This window comes from Mus caroli, unplaced genomic scaffold (genome assembly GCF_978045245.1).
Source record: "Mus caroli unplaced genomic scaffold, Mus_caroli_1 scaffold_19, whole genome shotgun sequence".
Classification (NCBI taxonomy): Eukaryota; Metazoa; Chordata; class Mammalia; order Rodentia; family Muridae; genus Mus; species Mus caroli.
Genome location: NW_028227274.1, coordinates 62,049,316 through 62,077,171, shown reverse-complemented (window position 1 = coordinate 62,077,171; position 27,856 = coordinate 62,049,316). Strand labels below are relative to the sequence as shown.

The following is a 27,856-nucleotide window of genomic DNA, read 5'->3' as shown; positions in this document are numbered from 1 at the left end:
TTCTTATTGGGAGTTTATTTCATAGTCAGATCATTAGTGAATATTTTGATATTCTATCTTGTTCTTTTTAATAGCCATATTCTAAACTACCAAGATTCAAATAGAGAAGACCAGATTTAAGGACCACTTGTGTTCACTTCACAAAAGCATGAATGCTTGACGGTCTGGTACTCTCTCTACAGAGCCCTCCCAAGGTTTGCAGAAAAGCACTAGAACTCACGTGATATGACATGGTCCATATACTGAGGTAAGTAAGGAGCCCAGGTGTCGATCGTCTCCTTCCGTCCTGCCTGCTCAATCCTTCTCAGCTCAGCTAGAAGCAGGGCCTGTGCAGCCTCTCTCACCTAACAGGGCCACAGCGACAATGAGAGAAAAGAAACACATCCGTTCCTAAAGTGATGTCCACAAACCAGGAAACTCATAGTGATATAAAATTTGAAAACACAGAAATTCCTTCTTTATATAACAAAGACTATTAATCCAATAATGAAGTAAGTAGTTATGGAATAATTAAATGATGGCATCTTACACACAATCAAAGATACTTTCATTCAAAAATACATTTAAGCCAATGGACAAACATTAAGGATGCTTTCATTCAAAAACATTTTTAAGCCAATGGACAGACATTAAGTATGCTTTATTTTAAAATATTTTTAAGCTAACGGACAGACATTTAATTAGCTTTATGCTTAAAACTTGATTTTCTCAGGCATTCTTATAATACAGCACTTTCAATTATTAAATTTACATGTAACCATTATTGTTAAAAATCAATGTTGGGAGAATTAAATTGTTTTTCCTTATACCCAATAGAAACGTAACCTAATTTAATGAATTCCTTATATACTACAGTCCTGCTTGGAACTAAGGGAAAGGGATCAGGGCAGGCAAATAAATATGTTTAAGCCATTCACTGAATAATAATGTTTGAGTCAACAGGCCAGAGAGATGACAGAAGGCTCCAAAAAATTATTTCTTGATTTGAAATTTACATTTCACCAAGCCTTTTTAATATTTGTTATCTACTTTATCACATCAACGTTGCCTCAAGCATTGATCCTTTATATAATCAAATAGGTATAAATCCACATGATTCACATATACCTAGACACAAACAAAATGGGCAAATAGATTCCTGCGTAACCTCTTTCAGTTTTATAGAGGGAATCATTTTTCAAAATCATATCAATTTTTCTTCCAATTGGCCATGCAACTTTTTATTTTGCAGTTTAAATTTAGTTAGGTTTAGCAGAAATTCCATGGCATGAGCCCAAAGAAGGTAGTCTATTTTTTAAGCAAACTACAAATCAATTTATTTAATTTACTAACTATTTATAACTGAAGGAATAACTCAGCTTCATCTAAAAAAGAGTCTGAGTAAAGCATTCTTTAGAAGTATCTTGTCTTTAGAAGTAAATTAAAAATTATTCAATTCAAATCTATGCAAATTTTAGTATGTTTCAGTTCTGCTTAGAGCTGAGTCAACAGAGGCCAGAACAGGCAGGTATCTTAAAGTATTAAGATGTTTCATTCAACAGTAGGACAGACATACAGAGGTCCCATCAAATTCTTTCTCAGTGACATCATAGCCAATTAACAAGTGTACACTTGCGTACACCATGATGTTCATGAAGTAACATACGTGTGCTCTTGTGAGAATTACATTATTATCTCTACGTTACAAGTTATCTACAAATAGAATAAGCCAAATATCCAGGGTTACCAAGTTAATAATAGTTGGCACTGACATTTAACCCAGCTCTATTTTAATTTGGAAGACTTTCTTGTTTTATGTAACATAGGAACCTTCCTTCCATCTGGTCTCTGACTGCTCCCTTGGAAATTTGATGGTAGGGATTGTACCAAATAATCAACCATGGGGAAGGGGTTATATGTCCTTGCATGTGAGTGCATGATCTCTACAGAAACCAACACTTAAGAAATATCTATTCAAAGTATGTGAAACTCTTAATGAAATACTCAATGAATTTTAAAGAAGTAAATAAATAAACGCACAAGAACATTTACTGTTTACCTCAGAGACAAAGGAGGAAGGCTGGGAAACCCTGACTCTGTACCTTCTGTAAAGAGAGGAGTGATTGCTAAAGGCACAGGGGATAAAGTTACTTTTGCTTAAAATTCACATTTCGCTGAATTTGTGAAATATTTGTATCTTCCTTATCACTCAACCTTACCTCCAAGCATCGGTCTTGCCATCTTCGAGCTAGCATCTCCAGGAGAGGAGGCCTAAATCTCTCCAGCCCCAGCAGGTCAGGCAGCATAACACAGTGCATGGCAGCTAACTGGCTCCAGCCTATCAAAAGGTGACACAGTACAAGTGTATTAGACATCTTGGTACTCCACAATAAATAGAAAGTCTTTATTTATGTACACTTTTCAAAAACAAAAAGGGAAGATCCATATGTTATAAAGAATTTTAGTTTAATATTATTATATACAACATGACATGAAATATATTTTTCAATCATTTATATGTAGACCTATAAGATGTGAAGTTTTTAAAAACCAATGAAAACCAATTGTCCACACAGTTTTGCCAAATTCCCATAGGAAACACATTTCTAAAAAGATTTTCTAAAATAAAGATATTAGAAGATGGCAAAGGATGGAATAAACAGACGTGAGAGCTACACATGTGAACTTGTTGTCACGTAAGGGGCATTCACACAGACATCCACACAGGTCTCACTTGTGTGATGCCAACATACCAGCCACAGGCTGTCTTCCCTTTTTGTCAGAGGCTTTAGTTAAGATCATACACAATCATCTCTCTTACTACATGAATCAGAAACTTAGTCACAATCAAAGCTGAACTAGTAAAATGCCAATTTAAGGAAATGTAAATGAAGACATTCCACAAAATTAAAAACCCGGTAATCCAAATTTCACAGTCTTAAAACCATCACTGATTCCAACTGGAAGAAAATCAATTTGTTTTTTTCCAAATTTCTGATTCTTGATATGAAATCTAATTATAAGAGAAAGACTATCACTATATTAGTATACAGGTTTTATGAGTTATTTCACCTTTATTTTATAAGTGTACAAAACTGTATATTATATATAATATATCTTATATATTATAAATTCAATGAATGCCTCATCTCAAATTATGTATAAGGCCATTATTGGTTCAGTATATTGTGCCATTTCCTCCCAAGGATAACATCTAGAGACAAATAATCAGGACTGGATGAGAAAGCATTTGCTATCATTTATAATGGATTATCTATGAACACAGAATTTTATCAGTTCTGTGTTTTAAAAGAATTAAAACTGCAGTCTTCTAAATTAATAACGAAACTCTATAATAAATTATAAAGTGATCTCTTAAATTATTAAAAAGAGACAAGTCACCTATTTAAAAAATCATCCATTCAGTAGGAAATTCTCATCAACAGATAACAAATATGTAATTGCATTAATAAAGGTGATGGATATACATTTCATTTTGAAATTTGCAACACATGGATATATCCATATATACATATGCCATACATATATGGATATATACATAAATTACTCACATGAGTAATATCTTGATTAGCTTCAATACCTCACAGACACAGACTTACTCAACTACTGGTCAACTAAGCTTTCACACATGATGATCCTTACCAAAGCCTGAGAGTTTATTGTAAACTGACAAATAACTATTTTTAAATAGCTCAACAAATATTATTCTAGTTATTCCAACCCAGCCTTCACATACAAGCTTTAGCATAGACCTCCAATAGGGAAACAAAACAAACAATATATTATCATGTTAAGTTCCTCTATTTTCTTTCCCGGGGAGTACTTAGTACTTGTAACAGGGGCTCTGTGCTTCTCTGGCAACCTAACACTCCCTCTGTTTGTGACCTTGCAGTATTAGCTTTGGTGAAGAGTCTGAATCATTTAGAGTTGTATTCTAGACTTTGGAAAGCTCCTTCTCTTTATTTTACACAGACTGGTAAACTTTGAGATCACATGGAGACAGCGGCTGAGCCAAGAGAGGACTGAGCAGCAAATATCTGAATAGTCCATTCTCAGTTCCACATCCCCAGCACAGTTTCCATTTGTGTAACTACACAACAAGGATATGCTAGCCTAACTGAATCCAAAGGCTTAAATTATAGACTTTTATGCCTCTGCCTGAAGCAGGAACAGTAGAAAAGGTGAATTCCTATCAGCTTGCATATCCAATCTGAAGACTTTTCAAATGAGAGTGAAAATTAACAGACTCACTTACCTTTTACTAGTGCATATGGTAGTATAAAGACAGCACACTGTCTCTCATACACTAAGAGTGCAGGTAAAATACGTTTATAATCGCTAATGCCACAAATCAAGTGGCAAAAAGCACTGTGACAATTCAACTTTTAACAAAGACCTCATAGCCAAGACTAGCGTCCCTGCACTTCTGTAACAGCGCTCTAGATGACAGCAGACATGTTCTACCCTAGGCGGGAGGGACAGTACATTTTTTACAACTGGCACCTGGCACTGAGTTCAGCAAATAAGGCTTCAAAATGGGATTCATACGAAATAAAGCAGATGGAGGTATAAATCAGATTAGAAAATAAAAAATCAAGAGTAAGTCTACCAGGCCAGAGCAGAGAGGAAAGGGCGTGTCCCAAAGTGAGAGAGAATACCTTCATTTACTAAGAAACAGGTATGTAAAGCAGGAGAGGCAGAATCAGAGCCAGAGTGATCAGCGTCAGACCGAGCAGAAACGACAGGCGCAGCGGCTTGCAGAGGAAACAAGGAGAAAGAAAGAGCAAAGGATTGAGGTACAGCAGATTCTGAAAAAAAGCTCAGGGTTAGTGAAGAGTGAAAACACAGTTAGCAAACCATAGTGAACACACAACCGAAAGTGATGCTGTAACTGGAAAGGAGCGCTCATCAGAAAGCACTGCCAGGATGGGCTGTCTCTGTGCACAGTGAGCTCAATGGAGTTCGGCTTCTGCTGAAAGCCACCATCTTTCTGATATCTTAAGTCCACAATACAGCAGATCTTGTACAAAGAACATAACCACACCGCAATGAAAACTACATTAAGAATTAGCAGAAATATAATCCAGTCTTTAAAATGTATCACAGAGAAAACTTTTAGGAGGCCTATGTATCTTCGTAATATTTTTCTAAGTTTAGTCTTTAATATTATATGTGAACCATTTTAAAATATTTCAAAAGAATACTCAATAGAATTTTGATTCTCTACCCCTACGTTTTTAATCTCATTATCAAATATAACAACTTGTAAAGAACATACACAGTGCATTCCACTTAACTATTCTTAGAAGAATTTTAATATAGCTTCATTCAGTGTAAAAATATATGCACTAAAACAAATATGAACTTTGTAATTCATATACAGTGGATAAAGCCATCCCTTCCCCGACTCAGGGAAGCTGTATGGCCAGGAAAATGCTGCAGTTTAAATTATCATGTGAAAAAGCCAGAGGACCTTAGAGCATACACATTCTACAACGGGAGGTCGATGTTAAGATTTAGTGGCCGTCATTGGACACTTCCTTCCTGTGAAAAAATTACCATATGCCATGCACAAGCATCTTCAAGTTAATTCCTCTCCTCTCTTCTGTCCCTGAGCAGCAATGGGTCTGGGTTCCTGAGCAGATGAGGCATTGCCTGCCGAACAGTACATTTGCTTTGCACACAGTGAGGGCCTTTTGTTATGACCGGACAGCTGCAGGGAGCAACTGTTTCATGATTTCACAGGAATGCAGCATCGTGTCACTCGGACACGTGTGAGGTGCCCAGCAGGACTAAGACAAGTCTGTGGACAGTAGGAGAATGGAACTAGCTCCATGCCTATTTCACCCATGGAAGTCTTATAGAGGAAGCAGGTGCTTTCTTATTATGAGAGACTTGGGTTTTATTTATTATATGGTTATGACCATATCGTGTTACACTTATGATGACTGAGACTTACCTCTCATGTAAAAAGCTAGTAAAGGCATTGCCACCAAAAGTGTTGAGCACCCTGCTCCAAAACCTTTCTGTATGAAATGTGTTCTTAGACAATCTCACCCATGTATATGACACGTTCTTGACCCACTCCCATCCTGCCACCCCTTCCTTCACTACGGGTCCCTTTCTCACATTCTCTAGAAAACAGTGTTAATTTCTGTTTGGTTTCACCCTAACTCTGTAGGTACACTAGAATGAGAAGATCAGAAAAAATAAAATAAAAAATAAATGAAAGTTCAGTAGTGACTGGTCACTATCAGCTATATCAAATAAATAGATTTAAACCGTGGTGCTTTCTCAATGCATGAATATTCAAGAGAGAAAGAGCCTGGCTGGCAGAGCTGCTTGAGTATGCGAACCTGGACTTGATGTTCAACACACGCAACTACGTACAGGAAGAGAAAAAAGACATTCATGGTATTATAATTGTGGAGTCACATTTAGTGGAAGTGGAAATAGGTGCTTACAGATTTATTCTTTAATAAATCATAGCCGGGCGTGGTGGTGCACGCCTTTAATCCCAGCACTCGGGAGGCAGAGGCAGGTGGATTTCTGAGTTCGAGGCCAGCCTGGTCTACAAAGTGAGTCCAGGACAACCAGGGCTACACAGAGAAACCCTGTCTTGAAAAACTAACTAACTAAATAAATAAATAGCAGAAGCATGGGTTGTCAACATTATAACATCTATGCTTTCTATTTTTAAATAGATCTTTCTTCATTCAAGGATGATTCTAAACTCCATCTTTCCTCTTCTGCTACTGTGAGATAAATAACATGTATGGGACAGAGATTAACATTTTGAATGACAAAGGTTCTACGGTCTAAATCTCAATAGCCTTCCAGTGTATACACCCAAAGAGCACCTAAACTTTCACAAAGAAAAAAAGAGCATCTACAACTATAGAAAAATAAACGCAATGCCTTAGAAGGTAAAGTAGTTTTTTTACAGCTTAACACTGGAATGATAAAATTATTTAATACTGAATAGCCCTTTCAAATGTTAATGGCAATTATAATGCTAGGGAAAGGAGAGAAAAAAGGAAGGGGGAAGGGAGGGAGAGTGGGGAAAAGAAGAGAAGGAGGGGAGGGAGAGAGCAAAACAGGGTAAATAGAAAAACTTTAGAAATTAGGAATTGATGAATCACCACCCATCATGTACCTACCACGAAGATCTTCTGCACCAGGCCTAGCATTTAGTGCGGGCATCTTGAGGCCACATTTCCCTTTTCACCTCGCCTTTATGTCTGTGTGTTTCTATGCTTTGAACAAATGGCATCTACTCATCTTTGAGTCCACAGAGTATTTAAGATAAATCATTAATGGGGTCTTTTCTCTTTTCCTAAGATCTAACTGAAGTGCCAGCTAACCAATGTATTGAGAGTGGAGTACAGGTCTGTCTGTCATCCCAGCATGAGGAGGAAGGTAAGGATCAGTAGCTGGAGGCCATCCCTGACTTTACTGCAACTTGGAAGCAGCCTCATCCATGTGAGACCCTGTCTCAAAGAACTCAAATGAGACAATGTAACATCTCCCTTGACTAGTCAGACTGCACGTTCAGGGCCCCCATACAAATGTCCGGAGTAATACAGTAACTTGCTGTGAATGTTATAGCAATGTGAAACAAAAACTTTAAATTGCTTCTCTAATGCCTTTTGTCATGAAAAATCCACACTTACTATTTCCTAGTTCAGAAGAGATCATGGAAATCTATGCTGATTAACCTATTATGAACGTGTGTATGGTAACATGAAGGCAATACTGTAGTGCAGATCATTATTTTCTTGTTGGACTCAGATGTAACTGACCTGACCACTGATCTTCCACTCACCAACTCCACTGCCCCACCAAGCATGATATGTACCACGTCCAGAAACACTGAATTACAAAGTTCCCAACTTTGCCCCTATCTGCTGAGTAGTTACCATCTTGAAATATCCAGTTAGCATGTCCAGACAAATTCTTCCTGTCTTCTCAATGGACCCTGGATTGCTAGGCTCTGGGCCATTGAGTTGTTGCTTACTCTTCTAATTTGATTACACATATATTTCAATTACTTGATAAGACTAAGTACAGAAAAACCTAGTTTTATAAGTCTAGAAATGCTTAAAAATATTACCAATCAAACTTTGTATTTGACTGAAAATTTGGAACTATGATCAAACACATGTATAAAAAAGTCTATTCTAGTTTGTTTGTTTGTATTGTTATCTGATTTTATTCTCTATTTATTATTATTTGGATGAATGACTGTTTTCTTTTTTTTTTTTTTTTTTTTTGTTTTTTCGAGACAGGGTTTCTCTGTGTAGCCCTGGCTGTCCTGGCACTCACTTTGTAGACCAGGCTGGCCTCGAACTCAGAAATCCGCCTGCCTCTGCCTCCCGAGTGCTGGGATTAAAGGCGTGCGTCACCACGCCCATTTTTTTTTTTTTTTGACTGTTTTCTAATGAGAGAGAGAGAATGGCTATAGATTTGGGTGGGTGGGAGGACCTAGGAGGAGTTGGGAAACTGGAAATTACTGTGATAAGAATATATTGCGTAAAATATCTGTTCTCAATTAACTAATTAGCTAATTAATATTTTCAAAGCTGTGTTTGCAGAGACTCACTGCATCATTAGAAGAGCATAACTGTGAGGAAGCTGAAATGTTCCAGTCCACAGGCTGGTTGCCTCATCCTGCCCACTTCTAGCCCTCTGGACCACAAATGCCTTGCCCATTTTTTTGTCTGAACTAACATGTAGGAATCTATTAACTCAGCAACCCACTGGCTTCTCACACCAAACGGATGCTGAGGCTGTCACCAGACAATGTCTTGGAGCTATAGAGAAATTCACCCTGTCTCGCCTGAACCATCACTCTGATGATGCACCAGTGTACTCTACACTTGTCGTGACTTATGGCTTACTTGGTTCTCTAAAACTATAAAACTATTTCTCTACTGGAACAAAACGTTTGGGGTAACCAGAATCATGTTCCTGGACAACGGCCCCGAAACTAGCTCTTACTCCTGTTAAGATGAAAGCTGTGGTCTTGAGTCCACAGCAGCTATGATCATTTCAAATACAGTATATGTTTGCTGAAGCAAGCATAACTACTACAAATAGTTACTTATACGAATCTGGAGGGCTTTGTGTGTGTGTGTGTGTGTGTGTGTGGACTTTTGGAACTTTCTGTTTCTGGACACCCTGCATACTTGCATAAGTAAGTCCCTGTATTAAGTCACTGTAATGGTCTTGGGAAACCTTACTTCAGTAATATACTTATTTATCATCTAGACATGTTTACTTAGATACTGAGTAACAAACTAGGAAGCAATGGATAACTGAACAGTCAAACATCATTAACCCCCCCCCCAAAAAAAAATCTCTATGAGAGAATTAAATAACTAATGTGTGCTGGGTGTACAAGCATACAGATGGCAGAAAGAATTAAGGATCTACTGTTTCAGAATGCATTAACACTCCCACTGTGATGGAAGGCAGGTATATCAAGGCAACAACATATCAAGAAGCTTACGAGCTTAAAAACCAAACCATAGGAGCGGTGTTGGAGCAATGGCTCTGTGCTTAAAATCACCTGCTGCTCTTGCTTAGGACCCTAGGTTCAGTTCCCAGCAGCCACAAGGTGGCTCACAAAGGACCCAGAACACTCATCTAGCCCCCGTGGTGCAGCTACACAGAATCAGGCCAAAATTCACACATATAAAATAAAAATAAATGTAGAATATTCTTAAAAATAAAGTACTGTTACTTCATCTTCAAATCATCACTAGTTCCCATCAGAACCGAAGTGAGGTCAGATACAACAGTGGCTTGTCTTGGACTGCAATTATAGCTGGAGACTTAAACGAAAATCTGTTTTAAAACATCTTCATTACTAACACCAAAAATCAGTAAGTGGGAGCTAGAGAAATGGCTCAGCGGTTGGGAATCTGTACTGTTCCTGTGGAGGCCCCAAGTTCAATTCCCATCACCCACAACAGGCAGCTTGTTAACTGCATATAACTCCAGCCAAAGGGGATGCCCCTAACCTTTGGTACATGCACATATACAGACACACACACACATGTACATATAAATAAATAGTAATACAAATTTTTTAGATAGATAGAAAGACAGACAGATAGACAGACAGAAAGAAAGACAGAAAGAGGGGGAAGGAGGGAGGGAGGGAGGGAGGGAGGGAGGGAGGGAGAGAGAGAGAGAGAGGAAAGAAAGAAAGAAAGAAAGAAAGAAAGAAAGAAAGAAAGAAAGAAAGAAAGAAAGAAAAAAAGAACCCTCTAAGCCCGAGAATGAGAGAGAAATAATTCATTACACTGAAAGGTGAATTTATATGAAAAGCTGTTAAACTTCCCATGTCAACAACACTTACCAGGTGCTTAGTATACATTGTAAATATTGAGATAAACATAAGAAAACATGAAAAATCACACTAAAAAAAGCCTAAGAGCCAGGAGACACTCAAACTCTACTTGAAAAGCAAATAAATCTATTAGAACATGGTCATGAACTGCAGTCGTCTGCATTGCCTTCAATGGGTGTAAGCACTCCTGGAAGCCAGGAACTTATCTTGTTCTTATATCCACAGTACCTCATGACTGAAATATTTACTCTAGCAGCAGAAAGAGGATACACATCGATTCCTTAGTTACCAGCTTCTTCCAGGAAACAACCACTGTAGCAACGACTTATGAAAAAATCAGTGGGCAAGATAACAATCCCTATCTTTTTAGCTTCTACAAGAAATTAGAGTAATAAGCCAATTTAAAAAAAAAATGGCAATTATATTGGGACACTGTCATGTTACTTAGTGACATTATCCAGTATCCTATCTGACAAATTTAAGCATTCTCCATGACAATCAAGCATGAAAATGTAGAGGCAGGAAAGTATAGTTGATAATAAGAATACTTAAAAACCCCTTAATCTCAGTACTCAAAAGGCAGGCAGATCTCTTAAATTCAAGGTCGACCTGGTCTACAGAGTGAATTCCAGGACAGCCAGGACTACACAGAGAAACCCTGTCTTAAGAAACTTTAAAAAAAACAACAACAACAACAAAAAAAAAAAACAAGGAGTTTTGGTGGTAGAAGTCTTTAATCCTAACATTGGAAGGAGTTGAGAGGAGTGGGTGGATTTTGGTAACTTCAGGGCCAGCCTTGTCTACAGAGCAAGATGCCCCCTAGACAGCCAAGATACATGAAGAACGCCCATCTTTTAAAAAAAAAAAAAAAATTCAATCCAATGCAGAACAAGCAAAGATGACCCATACATTCGAAGAAAGCTAGAGTTAAGAGAGTTAAGAAGCACGGCCTGGTCTGGCCTCAATGGGAGAACAAGCACCTAACCCTCAAGAGACTTGAGGCCCCAGGGAGGTGGGAGGCCTGGGCGGGGGCGGGGGATGCGGGGCGTGCAGGGGGATCTTTTTGGAGCCAGGGAGGAGGAGAAATGGGATGAGGAGCTGTGGGAGGGGGGACAGTAGGGGGCAGCAACTGGACTCTAAGTGTAAAGAAGTTAAAGTAATAAAGAAAAATATCCAGGCTAAAAATCCATTAAGATGGGATCAAAGAAAATTAAGACCCTAATGAAAAATGACTAATTAGATCAAAATTACTGCCATAGAAACTAAATCAAAAAGTGGTCTAGTAAGCCAGAGGGCTCAGTGTGTAGAGGCTAGACCAGCCAAACTAAAGACCCGAGAGCTCCAGGAATTTGTCCTGACTTCCACATCCACCCTATGGCAATGTGGGCATGGACACACACACACATACACACACACACACACACACACACACACACAGACAAACACACAAAAATAAACTAACACAAACATATGTAAAGAAACAAATAAATAGAATGTTAAGGATTTAAGGCATCACTGGCATGTGAGGCAATTTTAAGCAGAATGATATGATACACATATAATGTGACCACTGGAGAGAAAAATATTTGAAGCACTATGCAAAATAATGCCCAATTTTATAAAAATTATGAAACAGGAAATAGACTCAAAGATGCTTGGTTAATCAAAGGATAACCAAAGAAAGAAAAGAACAAAGAACGTGGGACAATGAGAAATACAGCAAAGGAGAGGCTCAAATCTAACACGGCTGACAAAACCTTAAATGGAAATAGTCTAAATCATTAAAAAGCAAATCAACGACAGATATGTGGCACACACACACCTTCCTTCCTGCACTGGGAAGGCAAAGGTAGACCAGTCTCTGCAAAGGCAAGGCCAGCATGCTCTATATAGCACGTTTGAGAACAGCCAGGCTATATAGAGAAACCCTCTAAAAATCAAACCAAATTAAGCCACATTAGTTAAAAAAAAAAAAAAAGACATAACTACATGATGCCTATATAAAAAACATACCTTAAATACAAAGCCCCAAAAAGACAAAAAGCAAAAAGATGAAAAGTTATATGACTAAACTAGTAACTAAAGATACTGAGTCTTAAAAATAGAGTATACTTTAGGAAAAAAAAAATATCAGCAAGCATAAAAAGAGTAGTCATTTATGCCGGGCAGTGGTGGCGCACACCTTTGATCCCAGCACTTGTGAACCAGAGGCAGGCAGATTTCTGAGTTTGAGGCCAGCCTGGTCCACAGAGTGAGTTCCAGGACAGCCAGGGCTACACAGAGAAACCCTGTCTCGAAAAAACAAAAAACAAAAAAAACCAACCACCAAACAAGAGTAGTCATTTATAACAACAAATGAGCCAAATAATAAGAATGATAGTCCAAATGTTTATGTAACTAGCAATCTAATTTTTAGATTTAAAAAATAAACATGAAAAAAAAACTTACAGAAGTTAGAGGAAGCATAGCAAATGCTTAATTATGGTGTCAGATTTTAACAGTACTTATTTAATACAGACAAGGTGGCAGAAAATGATCAACTGTACACTGGGTATCACTGAACACCCTGACCTGACTTTATCAAGTCCTCCAGCTCACAGCAGACGCTACACTTCCTGTGGATGCACATACACATCTCCACAGATGTACGTGTGCACCCTGGCAATGAAGTACGTTTAATAATTAGCTTGATTTAGCAATTTCACAATATACAAATATGTTGAAACATATATGCTACAAATATACTCAATTATTTTTGAAGAAGCAAATACAGTGAATTGGAAAAATTAAAGAGTACAATCATTCAAGTAATATTATTTCACTATCAGTGAGAACCCAGATGCTTGGAAAATCTTGGGAATGTTGGGAAAATTGAACACACTCACTAAATTAACTTCTGATGAATAAAAGCGCAGCAGTGGGAAGAAGTGTGGAGCTGCCTCCGAGCAGTATTTGGGAAGAGATGTCAGCACTAGATATGAGGGTATCGGGGGAAAACAGCCCTATCTCACTAACTGAACTCAGGCTCTCCTTAAAAACTAAACACTCAAGAGTGAACTTGAACTAGAAATAACAAGATGTTAGTAAAAATAAACCAAACACCTAGAAAGCAGAAAAATCATAGAACTCAGCTGAGGAGAGCTTAGTCTTGGGGAAGACCTAAAAATTGTTTTATACTAGGCTATCTGCATTTTTAAAAAATTGATGATGAACTGAACAGAAATGAAAAAGAGAATTTTAAGAATTCCATAACTTTTCACCTGATAAATTTGATAGAAAGTGTATGCAGAAAAATTATTAAAATAAAAAGGCAAAAACAGAAACAAAAAAACGAAAAACCATAATAACTTAAAATAAATTTAAAAATTAAAATAGTTTTAAAAAATCTATGTATTTGAGTCCTACAGTTTTCAGCTAACGAGTCAGACCCAACAGAGTCGGTCATATTCAGCTATGCAAACTCCATAGAAAAGTCCAAGAATCCTATTTCCCTAACTCTCTGAGGCCATCACCCTGTCAGAAAACCATTACCAGAAATGAAACTGCACACGAAAATCCCTATGACCACTACACAGTTTAAACAAATTTAACAAGTTATGTGTAATAACCTATAAAACAGATAAGCTGTCATAATAGGTATGTTCTATATGCCAAGTGGTTTTCAAACAAAAAAGGCCAATATTGTTCACCTCATGAAGAAAATAGAGAAAAATTATAAAATCCTTTCAACAGATAGAGGAAGAAAATCTAATTAAATCCAATAGCTATTAATAAATTAAAATCTCAACAAATTAGTAATATTAGGGTATCTTCTTAACGGAATCAAGAGCACACTGGAAAAAATCTAAGCAGGGAAAAATATACATAAAGGGTCCATTCATTCAACAGTATAATACGTAGCAACAAAAGTAACAAACAGTTCTAATGCGGTAAAACTGATAAAGCTGATAGCAGAGGCCAGGCAAAAGAAAATGAGTCCTGTACAATGAAATAACTCAAGCAAATCTCAAGAAATGCAAAATAAAACATAAAGTTTATGAATTTAAATATACATGATTTGACTGCAAAGAAAAAAATAAAAATAAATCAATAAAAAGGAAAGAGGACACCAGAAAATTTCCAAGTGCACTTTAAGAGGAGCTGCTTGTTCTAATTCTGAAATACTGCACATCATATTGCAGAGAGGAGTCAAGTTTAAACAGAGAATTTGCTTTATGTACAAACTATTCTTCAGTCTGATTTTTTTTTAAGTGCACCTTTGGCCTGACTATAATTTACTATGTGAAATATGCTCTAGAATCTTGAAGACACTCAAGTTTCAGATTCTCAATCATTTCAGATTCAGATTACAGATGAAGGATGTTCAACCCTTAGCCCCCGCGGGAGAGGGAGACATATGGGGAACAAAGAGGGAGTTTCTGTAGCGCCGCCTGAGTCCCACTCCTTCTCTATGGGCATGGTTGCAAGAGTGCTCAGATTATATACATTTGTGCTTTGCACACTTTTATACATGCTATGCATACAATGTAATTATCTCAATACCTCTAAGTATTATTTTTATATTGATAATGTACACCATGCAAAAGTGATACTATAACTTCACTGAAGGACAGAGAAATGGGAAAGGGGCCCCATAGGTCTAAAGAACTCGAAAGGAAGGGTGCAGAGCACCAGAGCTAACTGTCCATAACAATGAGAGTAGACACTATTTCCTATTGTCTAAACACGGGCATGCCGTTTAAGTGTGTTAAACATCATCTCACTCCAGAAAATTCAGCATTGACCTTGGCCCAAGATATTTATGTGAGCACAAGTGGCCCCCTAACATTCTTGGGGGGGGTCAGTATTTCATTTGTTAGGATTAGAAGGCTAGAAAACATACATATCGGGTAGTAGTGTGTTAATTCACGGAAATTGTTAGGATTGACATCAAAAGTAGAAATTCAGCCTTTCCCCTCCTACTCAGTAATGAGACACAAAGCTAAGAACGAAAGTTACAGGATATCGTTATTTAAATACAAAGAACAGTTTAATAGGCACTTTGACTTGTGAAGAGCAGCACAGACATCACTAGCAAACATCAGAACGCAAGTCACAGCATAAATCTGTGAACTCAAACATTCCCAAACAGAGCTGAAAATGGGTATAACTTTTAAACTTAAGACACACACAGCTAACTAGTGCTGTCAAATGAAGGTGGCCCTAATACATACAAATTAGACCAAAGACCATGTAATAAAATTATCTGAAATATGCTCAGTTATCAATTTCCAAATAAATCTGATTTATTTTTAACTGACATCTTAATTATCCATATTTACATCTGGAATATAACAACTTTTCTCTCTTTTAACCATCTGAGACAGACAAAATATTATGATTATACATTAGCAATGCCTTCTCCGTTCCTACAGCTGAAACGCCAGGTCAATTACTTATAAGATTCAATTTTACCTTGTTTAATCTGTCCTTGCACAATGTTACTGGAGGCTGGAGGGGAATCCCTTGCCTTAGAAAGGTCTGGGGTGCCAGGTCTAGGCGGCCTTTAAAAGAAGAAAGAGACACTGAACATTTTCCTATTTCCAGAGAGGTTCAAATTGCTATTCTCTAGATGAAAAACACACACCGAACATTTTCAACTTACTATTTCAAGAAGATGACCGTTTTCTAAGTTTCATACTTATTTACACTATCCTTTTCAAGTTCCAGTAAAATAATTACATAACTATGAGGTAGAAAATAACAAACTTTTGTAACTAAAATGTAGACTTTCTGTGAAGTCTTTACACATACTTTTGAATGCTCCAGCGAACTACAGCTGACAAGTTGAAATCATCTTAGCCTCCTCTTCTTCCTGTTAACATCCCGAGAGTTCAGCCTACCCGACTGTCACTAGGGCACAGGAATTCATGGAGGCATACACTAACCTGAAAAGTATGCATATACATGGCAACAAAGCATAAACAGTTCTTCGAATCCACAGGTAAACTGTCTCATTTGGATTCTGGCTCAGCAATTCCATAGATCAAAGCATTTGCAGGATTAAGGACACTGAATTTTTATAAAAGTAACCAGAACAGAGCAAGACATGAAATAAATGCTACATATGTGTCTCTTAGGTTTAAAAAAAAAACTCACATGTTAACTTTTCATGAAGTGTAATAATAAGTTTTCTTCATAACTTTGGAAAAATGGAAAATAGCATTCAGGCTATTTGCAAAAACATCAAAATAGTCTGTTTAAAAAGTATCGTTTTTAAAGTTACTTTTCTTCCCTCTTTCAGATTATGGGCTGTAACTCATTACCACACCCCGGCACGGATAACTGGACACAGATTACAAGGAGAAACACTGTGAACAGACACACATTTTGAACTGCATGTCAGTTCAAACTTCCAAAGCTCTAAATTTCAGGTTATATTTATAGATCTAGAAGACCTGGCTCAGCAGTTACAGGACCAGAGTGGTTTCCAAAGCCCACAGTGGGCAGCTCAGAACCACATTTTACTCCAACTCCAGAGGATAACACCCTTTCCTGAAAGCCACAAGCACCTGCAATCACATATGCACAGACCCAAATATAAGCACACAATTAAAAAATAAAAACTGTCATTCTTGGTCACACATGCCTTTAACCCCAATAATCAGGAGACAGAGTTAGGCAAGTCTGTGAATTCAAGGCCAGTCTTCTCTATTTTGAGTTCCAGACCAATCAGGGTTATGACAGAAAAAAAAAAATCTTAAATAAAAACATTTTTTAAGATTTTATTTGCTCAAGAATTATCCTTTATGACCAACTCCTACATTGTAAATCCACTTAAAATAGCAACTAAATGTATCTACATACATACATATACGTGTTTGTGTGTGTGTGTGTGTGTGTGTGTGTGTAGCTACAATTTTATCGTGTTTTAAACCTGGCATTTTAGAAATGTCTGTTTTACAGTTTAAATGGGAAATCGCTAACATGACTAAAGCGGAGAAGGTTTGCCAAGCCAAACAACAAATACATAGCATGGTTCTCTTAGCCCTCTCGAAAACAAAGAATGAGATTAAACTTCATAGTCACACCTGGTGGGGCCCTTCTTCATGTGATCGCCAATGAAAGTTGCATTGGTCATACTCATTAAAGTATTCGCCAGGGATATGATGGACAACAGATGCTGAGTGGTGACCGCTCGAGACACTGTGTAGGTCCCCTTGCCTACGCCCTCCGCTGCTGGCAGCTTCCTTCCTACTTCTGCTTTCGCACGCAGCGGTTTTCCAGCGGCCTGATTATAACCGGGAAGCATCAGCGACATATGACCTCCTCTCGATAGGAGACCAAAGGACACCGTGCAGTGCGGTTTCAGCATCCCGAGGCGATCCAGACAAACTTCATCCAGAACTTCATTCAAGCCCCAGGCGTGGAGACAGGACATGAATAATTTTGCGGTATCCATAGTAAGGTTGTATTCTAGTAGGGTCAGTGGCTTGGACTTGCTGGCCCGGTACTCAGGGTCACTGTCTTCCCTGCTCTGCCTCCTCGCCTCCTCCTCGTCCTCCTCCTCATCCAGGAGGTGCTCCTTTATGTTCTCTTTGATAGTTTCTTTCACTTGCTGGAAAAGAACCGCTGCTCGTTTCCCAGTTAGGAAAGAGCCCCCTTTGTCTGAACTGCCAGATGCTTTCTGCAGATTCTCTGGGGAAATAAGTGCAGTATTCGGCCTAGAGGCTTCTTCAGTCAGGAGTTGAATAATCAAAGCTTCCACATCAAAAAAAAGCACATGGATATCCGGGTCTGTTAGGTTTGTCTTTATTGCTTGAACCATCAGGGAGTTATGAGAATATTTAGGTAAATTACCCTGTAACAAATATTTTTAAAAAATAGTTACAATTCAAAGTGTTTAATTCCAACATTCATTAATGAGCAATAAGTAGCTGAATTAAAATGCTTATGAAGCTGTCTTTTTAGGACTTCTGGGTCATTAACGTATCTTTATCAAGCAGCAACATGTAAAAGATGCAATTATGAGAACTTTACACTGACACAATCATTAGAATAACAATTAATTAAAACCAAGTATACATTAATAAAAGCTTGTTACTGAAGTGGGAGTCTCCATACTTGTTAAAATTGGTTTTGGTGACATCAGTGGACTCTGAAAATGAAGGGTGGGTGCACAGCAGAAGCTGCAGGCCCGTCTGCAGCCCACACATTGGAATCCTTTTGCCACTTACAAACTCTCTCCATAAAGACACAGTCAGGTCTTTTGGTTTTTAGATCACATAAGTACGGCAATCTGTGTTTCTTCTATTTCTGTCCTTTACTTACTGTCCTGTTTAGCCAGTCTGTGAGAGTGGAGAGCATCCGGGGACAGCTCTGAGGGCAGGTCCTCCACTTTTTTCTGTATCTGACAATGGCTTGTGGCAATGAGTGTATACTGCACACTTGACTTGCGAGGTGCTTGTGTATGTGCATGTGTGTGTGTAAGATCCAGACATGCTCATATAGGAATGTTTCAAGAGAGGATGGGAAGAAATGTTAGCCAGAATGTAACAGCAATTATTGTTCTAATGGAATCATAGAATGTTTTATTCAGATTACATATATATGTGTGTGTGTGTGTGTGTATAGTGTATATATATATATGCATATATAAATTTGCACATATATATAAAATTGCACATCGTTAACACGCTATTTTTCATAACTAGAAAATTAAAACTATAAAATAAAATATAAGCTCTCCTTTCAGCTTCATCAAGCTCCTAAACCGTATCTGTGAGCCCTGACACACAGCCCCTCCCACCTGCCCTTTGGCATGAGTCTTCACTCATTCTCCACCATGTCCTCCTCTCCTCCCTGACCCTAATTCTCAATCATAACATAGTTGCACATCAAAGCAGTATGGTGGATGCCTTAAATATACACATTTTCTTTGTTAACTACATCTCATTTATGCTGAGGAGAAGACTCTTAAATTATCCCAGAGAAAGCTTGGCCCATAGAGGTTACGTTCCCCTAACATGTTACATCTACCATGCACCAGATACTTGGCTATCTCAGAACTATTTATATGGCTATTGTTTTAGTCACTTATAACTTCCTTGCTCTGTGAGGTAATTTCAAAACATGAACAAACTAACTATGCTTGATTCATTCCTCGCAGCCAGAGAGTCAGATTGAATGAACAAAGAACACTAAAAATCTTACAAAATTATTCCTATTGCTCATCAACTCTTCGTGAAACAGTTACAGTAAGTTCCCTTAACTGGTATCCTGTCTCCATCCATCCTGACTATGTTTTAGGTTGAGATTATCAATAGCATTTTGTAACTTGAGAAGAAGTCTAGACTTCCTTGCAAAGCACAAGATATCGTTCAGGACATACCACTGCTGGCCCCTATTTCACCTCTCAACACCATCCTATAACGCACCACAAAATCATTCAGACCTTCCAGAAACAGTTTCCAAGAGGTGGACATTTGCACACATTTACACTAGGACCACATTCCTTCTCCATCTCCTCTAGCATCATTCACAAAACGTCTCAAGTTGTTCCGTATCCAACATCACTCACACAATTATCCAAGCAGGTGTGATTACTGACTTACTGTCATTCTATAAGCTTCTCTGAACTGAATGACGTTTAAAGGAGGATACAAATCTTTCTATACTACAGTAAAACAACCTAATAAGATAAAGTTATACTACTTAACAGTCAATATGAAACGAAGGGAGCAGAGCCAAGCAGTCTATCTCTGGTGATTTACAGGGAGCGAACTAGAAACACTCACATGGAAAGAAAGCAAACTACTGAAGAGGCGAGTGGCAGTGGGAATCGCAGGGTGGGTGCTGAAGAACCCACCAGTGACCAAGAGGAAGAACGGAGGCCAGAGTTCACTAAGAGCTTCCAAGATCACACTGCAGCTTCTGAACTTTATTTCTGCAAACCAGAACACCACTAAAGCAGAATCATCAGGAGCTCTGGTGAAATACAGGCTCCTGGGCCTGAGCTTCAGAGCTGAGTTACTGTGGCTAGGAATGCAGTAGAATCTAGCGAATTCCCTCAGACATATGAAATAGAAAACTGTACACAGTAATGTCAGAGAGAACAACTATCCAAATGAGGGAGTCACATGACCAGATACAGCGCTGCTAGCTTAACAGGAATAAGAGCAGGGTCGTGAACACGAAGCGGGAGGCAGCAGATGTCACCCACGTGAGCAAGTTAAAGGTGCAATAACGCCAAGAAATGTGAGTGATGGGACAGAGAGAGGACTGTTTCTCCCTGCTCTGCTTACACGCCTGCCTTTGAAACATGGCACATGTAACCTTAGGCACTACGCCCAATGCTTTGGTACCAACGAGCACTAACTCAAGAGAATCATGCTGGAACTTACATATAAGAGTTGTGTCCACATGCTCCACTATGTTCATAGCAGCCTTATTTATAATAGCCAGAACCTGGAAAGAACCCAGATGCCCCTCAACAGAGGAATGGATACAGAAAATGTGGTACATTTACACAATGGAGTACTACTCAGCTATTAAAAGGAATGAATTTATGAAATTCCTAGGCAAATGGATGGACCTAGAGGGCATCATCCTGAGTGAGGTAACACAATCACAAAGGAACTCACACAATATGTACTCACTGATAAGTGGATATTAGCCCAAAAACTTAGGATACCCAAGATATAAATACAATTTGTTAAACGCATGAAACTCAAGAAGAACGAAGACCAAAGCGTGGACACTGTGCCCCTTCTTAGAATTGGGAACAAAACACCCATGGAAAGAGTTACAGAGACAAAGTTTGGAGCTGTGACTAAAGGATGGACTATCTAGAGACTGCCATATCCAGGGATCCATCCCAAAATCAGCTTCCAAACGCTGACACCGTTGCATACACTAGCAAGATTTTGCTGAAAGGACCCAGATATAGCTGCCTCTTGTGAGACAATGCCGAGGCCTAGCAAACCCAGAAGTGGATGCTCACAGTCAGCTACTGGATGGATCACAGGGCCCCCAATGGAGGAGCTAGAGAAAGTACCCAAGGAGCTAAAGGGAACTGCAACCCTATAGGTGGAACAACATTATGAACTAACCAATACCCCAGAGCTCTTGACTCTAGCTGCATATGTATCAAAAGATGGTCTAGTCGGCCATCAGTGGAAAGAGAGGCCCATTGGACTTGCAAACTTTATATGCCCCAGTACAGGGGAACGCCAGGGCCAAAAGTGGGAGTGGGTGGGTAGGGGAGTGGGGGGAGTGTATTGGGGACTCTTTGGATAGCATTGGAAATGTAAATGAGGAAAATACCTAATTAAAAAAAAAAGTTTTCAAAAAAAAAAAAGAGTTGTGTCCAGTATAATACTGATACAAAAATTATTGTTAATAATCACAGCTACTAAATACTAAACCGTTGCTCTAGCTCGGGAACTGTCCTCATTATTATCGCCGGCAGGCTATGTCACAGAAAGACCGCAGTCTTCAGTGCACAACGCTGAGAAGGGATGTGAAGGAATAGGTAATAACATCAAGGAAAACGAAAAGTCTTCACGGTGCTCCTGAAGATAATGTCCTTTCCACGAAATATCGGCAACATTCTTTTAGGAGAAAGAGACTATTGTCAGTCAAAGAACATAAAATCAAACAGGTCTGGCTAAAAAGTTCCTGAAGCAGTGAGAAGGGTTTGAAAAAAAAAAAAGCAAGAGGGGAAACACAAGGTGGACAGACATCGGGTCGTCTCATCTGATGTCAGCCACACATGTGCCCATCAGCACCCCAGCTCTGCAGGCATCTGCATCTCTTTCTGAAGGTGTTCCAGCAGACAGCCACATGCTCACAACTGAAGCCTTACCTAATTAATACCATGTCTATGTGTGAGCTGTTAAGGCTTTTTGTTACAACCTCTCAAAGCTACCAAATGTGTAGTGTGTGACTAAAAGCTGAATCTGAAATTAATAGCAATGTACGCAAAAAGAGAACGTAAAACATAGAAAGCAACAACACCGAGACAAATAAATATATATATATATATATATATATGTATGTATATACACACATACATATACATACATACATATTCTTTTCAGAGTAAGGCTGAAGGGAAAGGGAGAGATGACTCAGCATCACTCAGTAGATGAGCTGTCATTTCTCACATCACCAAAGCCTCATAACCAATTCCCTGATAGAAAACTCGTCACAACAAATAAATAGATGCCCACCAAAGCTGGGAGAGTGGTATTTTGGCTAAAGGTAAAGAAATGGCTGAGCTCATTACTCTCAGGCCTAGTTCTCTAGTGTGTGGTGCTAAGATGAACTATAGGAAAAGGAACAAAAACAACTAAGTCAATTCCAAAGTTTTCTTGGGTCAATGATAAAATACGCACATCTGGGACCCGACTGATAGGTTCAAATCATCATATATTGTCATCATCTCAAAGCTAACTAATGAGGGCGTTCTAGAAGGCTCACTCTGCCCAGTTATTAGAACCGCTGGAGTGTGGAGGAACAGCTCACCTTTAGCAACAGGATTCAAGTCAGTTCCGCAGTTACATGAGAAGTGACCTATTGTGGATAATATGCCTGAGAGAAAAAGTATTTGTCCTTAAAAAAATAACTGAAAATCTACCTAACAATGACTAACAGGGAAAGTTAAATTATAAAGTACAAACAAATGATTGAGTCTCCAACTTGCTACTGAATGCAACTGTAATAACAGGCTATTAGATTTATCTCATGCCTATTTCAAGTATCTAATTTATTGTAATTTTCATTTTCTATGTGGAGGAAGTATGTCTTTAACCATGTGAGATTTCTTTTGTTTTATTTTTTGCTTTCAGACAGGTTCTCTCTATGTATCCTTGGCTGTCCTGGAGACACAGAAACCCACCTGCCTCTGCTTCCACGGTGCTGGGGTTTTAAAGACATCTGCCAACATGCCTGACACCATTTAAAATCTTAAGGAAAACTGACTTTAAAAATAACAACAACAACAAAAAAAAGCCTATGGGAAAAATAATGTTCTCACATCAGAACATAAACCTGAGGCAAGAAAACATCTCTCATGCAAAACCCAGGACAAACAAATGACAGAGCTCTTACCCTGCTAGCAGGCTCATCCACAGGCATGGCCTCAGTACACACATGTCAGATATGGTAAGCTCCACAAACAAAACGTAACAATCCAGATTGTTCAGCAGAAAAAGTCATGACATGTAGATATACGTTTTCATCATTTTATATCATTGAATACATTCTAGGTGAGATCATATCTGTGAGATATCTGAGAGCTTTGTCTCTGAATACCAAGATTATGTTTTACGTGTCTTTAATGGGTTTCGGATTTTAAGTGTATTCCATTTTATCCACCGTCTACAGGAACCCTTACTCTCTCACCATTCACTTCATTGATCCTGACTTGAAAGCTCACTTACTTTGAAAGCATTGTTCAATAACACAGTTTTCAATGCTATCTTTAAATAGTCTTGTGATTTATTATTCTCCCTGAATCAAATCTATAATATCATTTGATATGGGTTTTATCTAAAAATAGAGTTGATTTGCACTACCAAGTATTATGCCGCTGATATTCCAAATCAAGTACAAAGCAGAAACACTGATGTGTGTGTGTGTGTATGTGTATGTGTGTGTGTATGTGTGTGTATGTGTGTGTGTGTGTGTGTGTGTGTGTGTGTGTGTGTGTGAGACACTGTATCAGTTGTATGTGTCGGGGTGGGTACATGCGTGTGCTCATGCAGGCCAAGGCTGATGTGAGATGTCTTCCTCTTAGCCACAGCTTTATAAACAGAGCATCTTCCTGAACCTAGAGCTTACTGATTCAGCTCACCCTGTGCCACCTCTCCAGCACTGAGATTACATGTACTGCCATGGCCACGAACAGGTTCAGGGACTCAAACTCAGATTCTTGTATAGTGGCCACTTTAACAAATGAGTCTCCATAGTGAGTAAAATGTATACATACATAAATACATACATACAACTTTGAAATCAGTGATTAAAGACCCTAAGGACAGGTTAGAAAATGAGCATACATCTGACATGCACAGATACCTCTACAAATAAACACTGAATAAAATAGATTGCAAAAGAAAATTATGCCTAACAAATATGAATTTACTATTTTATGAAATGCATAACTGAATAGATATAATATTTATAATGGACATTTAAAATAACTTAAGTTTCTTATGTAAGGTATAAAAATTGATTTAATATCAACAACTATTTGGACAGGAAACAGAAAGGAACAATAATTTTCCCCTTGATTTGGTAGATGATATCTTATTGATGAAAGTTCTTTAAAGGGATCTCTAAAGTTCTCATGCATAATAATAAATGTAAAAGGTACACTGAATAAAAATAAACAGATGTCCTATTGTACTTTTAAAATACTCTAGAGTAGCTGAGGGGAATCCTCCCAACCTACTAGAAAATATTCACAACATGGCTTCCACATTAACTACTCATGGTATCGAGGAAAAAGAGAGAGAGGGAGGAAGGAGAAAGGGAAGTGAGAGGAGGTGGAAAAATAGCAAGGAAATGAGTCCGCCCAACGTGGCTGTCTGGCGCCCTCTGCTGCCGCACTAGTGTTCCTTCATGCTAGTTTAAGCAGCGTGCCTCAGAGAATCCAGTCCCACTGAGATGCATCATGTCCGCGACCACACCACCCTGAGCATGCTGGCTCTTCTGGAACAGCCAATTACTACACTTCTCCTGACAGACCGTTCTTGGGTGGGATGAGAATTCATGATCATGTGTGAATAACATAGTAATACTCTCCCTATCTTTCCCTCTCCTTTCCATGTGCTTCCACTAATAAGCACCTAACTCAATACAAACCAAGAAATGATATTAAACATATCAAGGAGTACAGCTTTTATATTTTAATGGAATTTATTCAACAGAACATAAATAATGTGTAATTATAAATATCAAATGCAAATGGTACATCTTACGTAGGAAACATTTTTTGGAGGTATTTCTTCTAAAAACTGGATGCTATTGCTACACAATAATTATTAAATAATGTTAAGACCAAAAATTAATATAGTAAAATTCAACAGCAGCGCAGAGAATCAATTTTCAACTCCAGCCAAAGAACCAAGAGTCCCAAACACAAGACAAGAAGCCCTCTGTTGCAACGCAGACTCTTACATGAGCATCTAACTCCCTAATTCCAAACTTTCTGTTTGCCATATAACAAAATGACTATCTACTTCAGCAGCTGAGAGCAGCTGATAGGTAATACACACAGTACTCTCCTTTCATTTTATACCGAATGCACTCGTCAAAGAGATCCATGAAATGAGTTAAACTAATAGCAGGGACTGCAGTGGGAAATGGCTGTGTTAGGGAGAGCTGTGATCAAGAAGTACAAACTCCAAAGGTCCCTGTTGGACACACATGCCATGAAAATCCCTGCTGTATTTTTAATTTAGAGTGTGCAATATCAAGTCATATATGTCACTATATGAGTTCTATATTGGAAAAAAAAAAGATTAAAACTTCAACGTCAGTGTCTTAGATTCATAGCCTTCCTGGTCATTCTAGGACTAACCATCCAAGTAGATCAGAGGCCTTCAGCTTATGACCTGTGGCTGCTAGTGGTTCAGGGAATCTCTTAAAGGATGTAAAACAATTCCAGGTAGAAGAGACCGTAGCATAAGCACAGAATCACTTAGCAACAAGGCAAACCACTGACGTTACATTTGCTTATTTTGCTAGCAGAACTAGTTTTGTATCTCTTCACAGTCGTGTTAGCATGTGGCAACACAGTTAAGAACACTTGGTATTCTAACTGCATGTCAGTCACATGACATCACAAGCGATGGCACATGCACAGACACATTCTGTAGCTGGGATGTTTACTATCAGTACAGCAAAAATGATGGATTTCTGATGTTGCTCTTGCTCTTAAAAATATACTGCCAGTTTCATTACTGGTTTGTTCAAAGGGAGGTTAGCTGCATGAATTTCAAGCTATTGTTTGACCAGATACATGTGAAAGTGCTATTCTTTTTTTTTTTTGTTTTTTTTCGAGACAGGGTTTCTCTGTGTAGCCCTGGCTGTCCTGGCACTCACTTTGTAGACCAGGCTGGCCTCGAACTCAGAAATCCGCCTGCCTCTGCCTCCCAAGTGCTGGGATTAAAGGCGTGCGCCACCACGCCCGGCTTATTCTTTTTTTTTTAAAGATTTATTTATTTATTATATGTAAGTACACTGTAGCTGTCTTCAGACACCCCAGAAGAGGGCATCAGATCTCATTACAGATGGTTGTTAGCCACCATATGGTTGCTGGGATTTGAACTCAGGACCTTCGGAAGAGCAGTCAGTGCTCTTAACCGCTGAACCATCTCTCCAGCCCCGAAAATGCTATTCTTAAACCTATTCTCCATCCTGTTCCTGTACAAAGCCTTTTGGATGGCACTGTGTTCTTATTATGAGGCTCTTGACATACTGGGAAACAGCAAAGTCTTGAAAAGCATTTTTTAATCACCCAAAATTGAGAGTCACAGAGAGGCTCGAAGGTCCTCAGCTGTCTCCACTCTAGTCGTGATGCCCTCTGCTGACTCAGCTGGACACTGCAGAGCCATGCTCACCAGGACCCCGACTGAGATGCTCTGAGCATCCGTGTCCTGACCTACAGTTGAGAACTGCCTACAGCTGCTCTTCACTATCACAGCTGTGCTTCACGGGCTGCTGCCTCAGACTGACCTGAGGGCCTCTCTCAGCTCTCAAGGCACTGCTGGACCTCTACATAAACTGAGTCAGAAAGGCCGTGGTGGGAGCTGGGCAGCAGGCGGTTTTTAGAGATCCCAGGTGATTTCAATGTGCAGCGCAGTCTGGTAACCGCCATCATAAGGGCCTTCTGTGAGTGGAAGTTCCTCAAAGACCACCACTCATCCTCCGTCCTCCAACTGGGACCCTAGGCGTGGCCACAACCATTCTTTTAGAGCTACCTTGCAGCATCCTGACAGGACTGTAATTCTGCAACAGTAAGAAAATGCACCCTCTGTTTCCCATGTGCCTTTATTCTAGCCTATCACAACTGCACATTTAGCCCCTCTTTCTCTTTGTTCTTGGCTTCCTCTGCCCTGAGCCTCTGTCACTCCCAGCTCCCTCCTGCAGTGCCCTGCATCCCCATAGATTTCCCTTAAATGCACGAGCATTTCCTCATTTATCAATAACCAATTCTCCTTTCTCGGGCTCCTCCCCCCTGCTGGCTTTGTCCTCAGCCAAGGGCACTCTCTGCTGTCTCCAAAACTACATATCCGCCTAACTGCTCTCTTGCTCCTCCCATCTCCTCTCATACAAACTTCTCCTGGTCTTTCTATTTCCACTTTAATGTCTGCTTCAGTCCTTTACAGCCCAGCCTTGCCCTTGGAAAGACGGCCTGAAGAAAGGATACCTGACCTGACTGACAACCGTACCTGGTCCTTGGAGGTGGAACGCTGACTACAGTTCACACTGCCATCTCCTCTACATTGC

The 27,856-nt window shown here is 39.0% G+C and overlaps 1 protein-coding gene across 2 annotated transcripts in view; it reads right to left on the bottom strand.

Annotated features, from left to right (window-relative positions):
- Wdr7 (WD repeat domain 7) overlaps positions 1 to 27,856 on the bottom strand; it is a 272,930-nt gene that overhangs the window by 183,338 nt on the left and 61,736 nt on the right. Inside the window, exons 15-19 of one of the 2 annotated variants that reach the window (XM_029471767.2) lie at positions 17,428 to 18,197; positions 15,812 to 15,900; positions 4,659 to 4,754; positions 2,199 to 2,317; positions 221 to 344 (exon numbers count right to left, since the gene is read on the bottom strand). In XM_029471767.2, coding sequence (XP_029327627.1) covers positions 221 to 344; positions 2,199 to 2,317; positions 4,659 to 4,754; positions 15,812 to 15,900; positions 17,428 to 18,197 — 1,198 coding nt within the window. The remainder of the gene's footprint in view (positions 1 to 220; positions 345 to 2,198; positions 2,318 to 4,658; positions 4,755 to 15,811; positions 15,901 to 17,427; positions 18,198 to 27,856) is intronic. The other variant, XM_021150163.3, reaches the window with a different exon arrangement.